General features: G+C 35.1%; 1 protein-coding gene across 1 annotated transcript; it reads left to right on the forward strand.

The window, feature by feature from the left end:
- Positions 1-1348: 1348 nt before the first annotated feature.
- LOC119537333 lies at positions 1349-2335 on the forward strand. Its single transcript, XM_037839833.1, has one exon. The coding sequence runs from the start codon at positions 1385-1387 to the stop codon at positions 2333-2335; it is 951 nt and encodes a 316-aa protein (XP_037695761.1). The 5' UTR covers positions 1349-1384.
- Positions 2336-8665: the final 6330 nt, after the last annotated feature.

The raw sequence follows: 8665 nt of genomic DNA on the forward strand, positions 1-8665 counted from the left end.
CACATTAAGATGTTGATTCCGTTTCAGGGTTTATCTGACCATTAGAATCTTCTGTGTTGTGAAGTAAAATATAGTTTCCAGCAGGTAGTCTCTCTTCAGCCTCTTGGAGACAAGTAAAAAGAGTCCAAACCTCTTCACTATAGCAACATTTTAAACATTTAAAAATAGCTATCATGTACTACTTGGATTTTTCTTTGCTAGTTAAACATACCCAGTTCTTTCATCTACTTTTTATGGCAAGATCTAAATCCCTAAACTGTTTCATTTCCCTATATTCCATGTAAAGTATTGTATTCCAAATGGCACATGGTAATCCAGCTGATGCTTGGGTGCTAAGGAAGACTATGGATTTCCAATTTATAGATTCTATTTGTTTTCTTTGGAAATACATAGATTAGAATTGACCTTAGATTAAAATTGCTAATTGTATTTTAAGTGTGGTCTACTAATCCATTTCTTTAACTTCTGTAGAACACATGCAAAATACATGATTTAAAAAAAGCAGCACTGAAGATGCTTATTGTTTGTCATACACAACCCCTTCTCACATTGGGAGCTGTAGTTAGTAGTCTTCTGGCCTCTACCCCTTTCAACCATGAAGTCAAGTTACGGTAGACCAATCATAGGCTATTGCTACCCCAGGCACAGGAGAGGAATACATGTCCTAATTTAGGACATTATACTACTTCCCTGGGGTTATTCAGATTAGAAAGAAGGGAGGACAGTTTCTCAATGTTGGTGAAGCTGTTGAGTTATAAACATGGGATTGGTTAAGAAGTTATGTTCTTGGCTTGCAGAATGAAGTTCTGTATGAAGGAAGCTGGGACCATGGAAGCTACAAAGTCTCAGGATGGAAAGGTACTAGCAGCTGTCTGGCCACTCTGCTATTTTGAGTTGGGATTTTAGTAAGGACTAATATAACTAGTTTTCAGAGATGTGTGAATCCTATGTTTATTAATTATAGAACTCATTCACTACCCTTTCTTATTATGGTTAAAAGAAAATTTAATCATTATGCATTTATATGCATGACATGAATATATACATATTAAATATGAGAGGAAAAGATGAGAATCCTTAGAAGAACCTTCCTTCTGACTGACTTTTAAATTCCTAAATTGATGTTTTCTATTAAAAAGTTTTGAGATGTCAATTACAATGCCCTTGAAGTCTCTGATTCCTTCTCTGGTCAACCTCAATAACCTGTTTTCCCAGAATAGATAAAAAGAACTCTGCACTATGAATCACTTCTGAGTAGGGAGAATTTCCCTTCCCTTACCCATACATACACCTGTGCACACACTTGAACACAAACACACACACACGCACATGAGATGGTACACTTATTTTCTCTTTTTTAACTTGAGAATCTGCCAAGAGGATAATGGATCCTGGAAATCATTCCCCAGTGACTGAGTTCATCCTCGCTGGGCTGACGAAATGTCCTGAACTCCAGCTGCCCCTCTTCCTCCTCTTCCTAGGAATCTATGTGGTCACAGTGGTGGGGAACCTGGGCATGATCACACTGATTGGGCTCAGTCCTCCCCTGCACACCCCCATGTACTATTTCCTCAGCAGCTTGTCCTTCATTGATCTCTGCCATTCCTCTGTTGTTACTCCCAAAATGCTGGTGAACTTTGTGACAGAGAAGGACACCATCTCCTACCCGGAATGCATGGCTCAGCTTTATTTCTTTCTGGTTTTTGCTGTTGCAGAGTGTCACATGTTGGCGGCAATGGCATATGACCGCTATGTTGCCATCTGTAATCCATTGCTTTATAATGTCATCATGTCCTATCACATCTGCTTCTGGCTCACATTGGGAGTTTATATTTTAGGCCTCATTGGATCTACAATTCATACAGGTTTCATGGTGAGACTCTTTTTCTGCAAGATCAACGTGGTTAACCATTATTTTTGCGATCTCTTCCCACTCCTGGAGTTGTCCTGCTCCAGCATCCATGTCAATGAATTACTGGTTCTGTGCTTGAGTGCATTTAACATTCTGACTCCTGCCCTAACCATCCTTGTTTCCTACATCTTCATCATTGCCAGCATCCTCCGCATCCGCTCCACTGAAGGCAGGTCCAAAGCCTTTAGCACATGCAGCTCCCACATCTCTGCTGTCACTGTTTTCTTTGGGTCTGCAGCATTCATGTACTTGCAACCATCATCTGTCAGCTCTATGGACCAAGGGAAATTGTTCTCTGTGTTTTATACTGTTGTTGTTCCCATGCTGAACCCCTTTATTTACTGTCTGAGGAATAAGGATGTCAAACATGCCCTGAAGAAAATTCTGGACAGTAGAGCATGCTCCTTCGTAGAATCACTGTGATGACATTATATCAGAAACTAGTCTTCGGTCTGCTGAGATATGTAATTTGTTAGATTAATTCTTGAAGTTTGTTTATTCTTGATACTTCCACCCCTCCACCCCCCTCCCCCCCACGTAATGCATTTCCAAAATTCCCCTTCAGGTGCCCTTGTCCTTCAAACCTGTATTACAATGACACTATATGGAAAGGAGTTCTCTGGGAGTCTTTGGAACTTTCACAATTTTCATTGGTCAGATAAGCATTATGCATAAAATCACACTTTATATATATATATATATATATATATATAGAGAGAGAGAGAGAGAGAGAGAGAGAGAGAGAGAGACTGGGGGATTAAAGGATCCCTAATTTTATTTTCGATAATCATATGGACAACAAGAACTGCTATCATGATGATAAGAGTAACATACATTAAGATTTGACAAATGGTAAGCCCTGTATCAAGCATTTTAAATATATCACTTTACTTAATATTTACAGTATTCCTCCAAGGCAAGTACTAGTATTATTCCCATTTTAAAGATGAAGAAATTGAAGCTTAGAGAGTTTATGCATTGTGCCCAGAGTCTCAAACATAATAAGCTGATTGAGCCTGAAAACAAACCCAGAAATAAACCTAAGAAGTTTGGCTCCAGGACTCGTGATTTTACTCACAGTGCTTGCATGACCCCTAGGTAACTGCCGTAGGTTTAAGGACTCTTAAAGCAGTCATTTCTACACATCAAAAATTCCCAGTTCCTTATATGACCATGTTGCTGTCCTCTGAGTATCTTCCAAGAAATTCTTACTTTTTTGGCATAAGCAAAATAATTAACATCCTTCAAAGTTGTGCCAATAAAAGCAAAATGGAACAGAGCTAGGACATTCTTCATTATGAAACTCAGATTGCTACACCTGACAGCAATTACTTATATAAAAGCAGCCCAGACAAGATTTTCTTATCTTTATATAAGTCATGGAGTGGCTGTTCATGTGTCGACTGCTCATGAAAGCCACAAATTCTGCTACATATTATGTAGCACTACTTCCATGCTCTTTTTCTCCATAATTTACAGTTTCCCTTTCAAGTCAATTTCACCATTAAAACATCTCTTGTCCCCCCTCATTTTGTTGCTTACCACTTCAGGGCATTTAACATTTCATAATTGTGACTTTGCATGCTATTTTAAATATTCAATTGCTTTATGTCTCTCCCCCAGTGAAAACGTCCTACTCATTGCTGCCAGATGAATGTATCTGGATGCTGCTCTGTCTTATTAACGTGATAGAAGAAATTACAGTGCTCCCTACAGTTTACCAAATATAGAACAAACATATATAATATCTCTTTAGCATTTCTTTATATCCTTGTTTTTCACTTGTTCATTCATTTGGTGGGTTCTCAAAGAGCCTTCACATTTATTATTTGACTTTAAATTTTCATCAATATTATAAAGTAAGGGAAATGGCCAAATTATGAATCTCATCTTATGCCTAAATACTAGTCTAGTGTGCCTAAAATACAATTATGTATAGATTTGACCTTTGAATCAAGTAACTATATTGCCTCTTAACATGTAAAATTAAACATATTTTATACAAGGCAATACATGGTTTAATTCATTGTTTTAAAATTTCTAGCCTAGTCACAGCAAGATAAAACTTGTCAGGATGTGACCTTGTGCTCTAAAACCCCTAATCACAATGTGAGTGGAAAATCAATGTTATTGGCCAGGAATTTGTAAGAAATACAGAATCCAAAACCCCACTGAGACATGCTGAATTAGAATCTGCATTTTAACAAAATCCCCATGTAATTATGGTCTCTATGCACTAAGCTTTACCACTAATTGACAAGCTTAGAGTTGTCAGGGAATCCCATTTAAAGGAAAAGGTAAGACAACTTGGGAAATGTCAACTGAAATTGCATCTTTTCTCAAGAGTTGATTTCTATGAGAAATGGAAATCCTTAGGGAGTATTTGTCTCTGTTATTTGGTGCCTGGCATATCTAACCCAGGACAAACCTTCATAGCCCAGCAATCAGAATTGCTCAGGTGACCGAGAAAGGCGATGATGTTTGCTACCCTGAAGCTGGAGAGACACAAACTGAAATTTTAATGCTGACCTGTGATGAACACCAGCATCAAAAAGGACACTGAGACCCAGGACTGTGTCCGGCCCTCTCAGCACTAAAGAAGCTGAATGCTGGGGAGCTAAGACTGCCAACAGCAAGCCAAGGAGAGAAAGTTGCAAATAAAACTGGGCATCGAGGTTTCCAGGCAGAAGATAGGTGAGCATGTTCAACCAACACTTATGATTTAATACCATTAGATATAGAAGTAATAACTACGGGAATTCAAACATTGCTCTTAATACATTCATTCATTCATTCACTCATCTATTTCTTCATAAAATACATTTTAAGCACCTGTCATGTGCCAGGCACTACAGTAGTTACTGGGTACCAAGGAAAATAAGAATAACTTGGCCCATCATGCAGCTAATAATACAGCTCACAGTCTAAATATGTGCTGTTTTAGAAATTTCAGGTTGCTTTCTCAGTATGTAGTAGGAAGGTCCAATCTAATCCAAGGAGTTAGAGAATATTTCCATGATGATTTCAATTTAAATGCGATTTGAAAAAAAATAAACATTCACCAGATAACTGAGAGAAAGGGGTTGGTAACAATTTCCTGTAGAAGTTACAGCACATACAAATGCAGACAGCTGAGAGAATGTGACGTATTTCAGGGCCTGAAATAAGCCGAATGTTTCAGAACCAAAAGGTGGATTACATGGAGTAAGGGTGGAGAGGGAAAAAGATAATGTGGATTTTCTTACTGAATTCTAAGAGCAATTAAGGAAATTCTTTCTACAGAGTGGATCATTTTCCTATTATCTGGTTGAAAGTATCCAATGATTACAGACAAGCAGCTCATTCTGTTTTTTACCAACACAAATTGTTAGAATATTTTTTCTTTTATTAAGCAAACTATCTTTAAATCTTGTTAATACCATGCACAAAATAAGTCTCTCTACCTTTTAAAATCCATTTTCAGGTAATTGAAGATGCCTGCTAATTACCCAATTACCTGCAAATATTTTCCAAGTTCTTCACAGCTTCTCCATTCCTTTGATCTTATCAATGTCCCCCCTTAAAAGATACCCATATCTAAACACAAACTCTAGATGTAATGTGATATGCATAACACAGTGCTTCCTAAACTCCTGGCACACATAGAAAATGATATTTGTATGGTGAATTTTAGACATCCTTAAAATCAAGTCTCTGAAATAGTAGTACTTCACTATTCCTCAGTACAGTCATTTTGGGATGGAGTAACAATCAATTCAATTGATTATTTCTTCCAGTTTAATTTCATATGTAAATTAGATGATCAGGACACCTAATCTAAAATATTGCAAAATATGTAACAGGATAGAATTTAGAATATGAGTTCCCTTAGGGCAGAGAATGAGCCATTTTGATTCTTATGTCTATAATCCTCAGCTTGTGTGTCATGTTGACGCCTTTCAATAATGTTTCCTGAATAAAGCAGAGAGAGTGAGAAAAGTCCTAAAGCACGTCACTACAGTGACTTCGGGTTCTTAACCCAATACTCCCAAACCTGGCTAATCATCAGAATTACTTTAGAGCCTTTTGTTGTTTTTGTTTTATTTTTGTTTTGTTTTTAGAAAGTTCAGATCCCTAAACCTCACCCTCACAGATTCAGATTTGCTAAACCTGTATAGGGGTAGGACATCTGTTTTAAACAAACAAAAATTCTCTCCAGATGAATTGAGAGAATTTTGAAACAATGAATAAAGATTTTTGAGGATATTTTTAAAGTTCTAGAAGGTACTAAGAATAAAATATTGGAATGAGAGGGGTGGTGGCAGTACTGGTTTAAGTAAAGTAAACCCATTTGTAATGTAACAAAAAGTTGAAATGTTCAAAGTTGATAAATCTAGAAAGAGTAATATGAATATATTATTTAGAGATATGGAGATAACCTTCAGAAGAACTAGAAATAGATACTGTTTATTGGAGGTATTCTACAGAGATTAAGATGTCTCAAGAACAGGACCAAGAGTTTAGGGAGGTCTTTCAGGAACTTCTGCTTTGCATTATAATCATGTTTACTTTGTCACATTTATAATTCTTGTTAAATACAGTCACCTCCTTAGATTACTCTGATGATCAACCACATTGGGAAATTCCTGAATTAACACTCTGCTTTCAAATATGTTTGTCAACACCTGATTGTAAAGCAATCAACCCACATAACATGATTTTATCAACAAAGACATTGTAAGTGCATGTGCCACTTTCGAGTATGAAAAGAAGATGAACTTTGTCCACGTCCTTTTCATATTGAGCAACTGAAATATTGACCTTTGAGATGAGTTGGATTCTAGAAAGAACGGCATTTACTGATCCTGTATAAGTATATTAAGTGGACTCAGAGTCAAGGAGAAAGGGGTATGGATCAGGAAGGCTAACACAACATCTATTTTGAGTTTCTAGAGTCCAATATTTGTGAGATTTTAAGAATATTTTGTTTGTCTTTTGATCTGGATAAGCTGATATTTTCTGTAAATCCTAAGAGATCACCAAAAGTAGCTAAATCATCCCTTTGGGAATATTTTGGTGTTTTAAGTATTGATTATCCAAGTTTAAATGTTATACAAGGGAAAGGATTATGTTGGATATATATATATATGAATCTGGGGAGATTTGATAGCTTTAGAATATCAAGTCTTTTAATCCACTAACGTGTTAGACCCCTCCTTCAATGTTGGTTTTCTTTAATTTCTCTCAGTATTATTTAAGTTTTTTAGTATATAAGCATTGCACATATTTTTGTTATATTAATTCCTAGATATTTGATGCTAAATTTTTGCTAGTTTAAGAGCTATCATATAAAATTTTAGTTGCATTTGTTGCATCTTACAAAAATACATTTTAATATAAGGACCCAGAAAGATCAAGTGAAAGAGGATAGATAAAAACATGCTATGCAAAGACTAAGGAAAAAAAATGAGACAAAGGAAGCTTTAAAACAAGATGTGTTATAAGAAATAAAGTAGGATATTGCATTATGCCAAAGGGTTTGATCCAAGGTTACCTTAACAGGAAGATATTCCATTCCTAAATCTGTATAGTACCCAAAGCATAATTTCAAAACACTTAGAAGAAACATTTTAGGAACTAAAGGGAGAAATAAACAAATCGGAAATTCTAGTGGAACAAAGTAACATATCTTTCTCAATGGCTATTAGACTGTTAGACCAAAAGATCACTATGCATTTACAAGATCTGAATAGCACAATTAATATATATCTCTCTATATATTTTTTTGGTAAACCAAAAAAATCTATCTATGTATAGATAGATAGATAGATAGATGTAGATGTATCTCACCTGGCCCTGGAAGGATGGACAACATATTAAAGTGCATTTGGAATGTTTATAAAACTTGATTATATACTGTATTATAAACAATATTTCCACAAATTGCAATAATTTAGAGGTTTCAGAGTATGTTAATTGAATACAACAAATTAAGACCCATTTTTAAAAGGAATAACAACAACAAAAAAGCCTAACTTCTAGAAAGTTGACAATTCACTCCTAATTAATGCATGGTACAAAAAAAATCAAACTGAATTTACAAACTATTTTAAACTGAATGCTATTAACAATTTATCATATCAAAATTTTGAGATGCAGCTACAGTGAGGGTTAGAAGGAAATTTATACATTTTGGGTACATATGAGAGTTGAAGATAATGATTTAACATTCCATTTCAAGAAATTAGGAAAAGAACATGAAACCATGCCAAAGAAGTGTATACAATCACATAGAAAATAAATCATAAAATCAACATAGCCAGAAGTTGGTTATTTAAATTTATTAATAAAATGAAAAAACTTATAGATCAAGACAAAGAGAGGAAAAACACAAACCACTGATTTCAGGAATGAAGAAACAGAATAGACACAAATATTTCATAAAGTTAAAATAAATCATTATGAAAAATTTTATGCCAATAAGCTTAAGAATTTTAAAAATTGTCTTGAAATTTCAACTTTGGAAAGGTGAGAAGAGAGATAAGAGTGATAAAATCGGAATAAATGATATCAACTGAAGTAATAATAATGATAATGATAATTCAATTGTGAAGTATAACATATACAGAAAGGTGAGGTGATAACTTTCAAAGTATGATTTAACAAGTAGTTATAGAGCAAATTTCAAAGAATGTTATTGGTTACAGTTCCGCTATGTGAGTTATTTCCTTCTAGCTATTCTAGTACCCTAGAAACTAAAAAATTTATTTGTTA

The sequence above is a fragment of the Choloepus didactylus genome, chromosome 6 (genome assembly GCF_015220235.1).
Source record: "Choloepus didactylus isolate mChoDid1 chromosome 6, mChoDid1.pri, whole genome shotgun sequence".
NCBI lineage: Eukaryota > Metazoa > Chordata > Mammalia > Pilosa > Megalonychidae > Choloepus > Choloepus didactylus.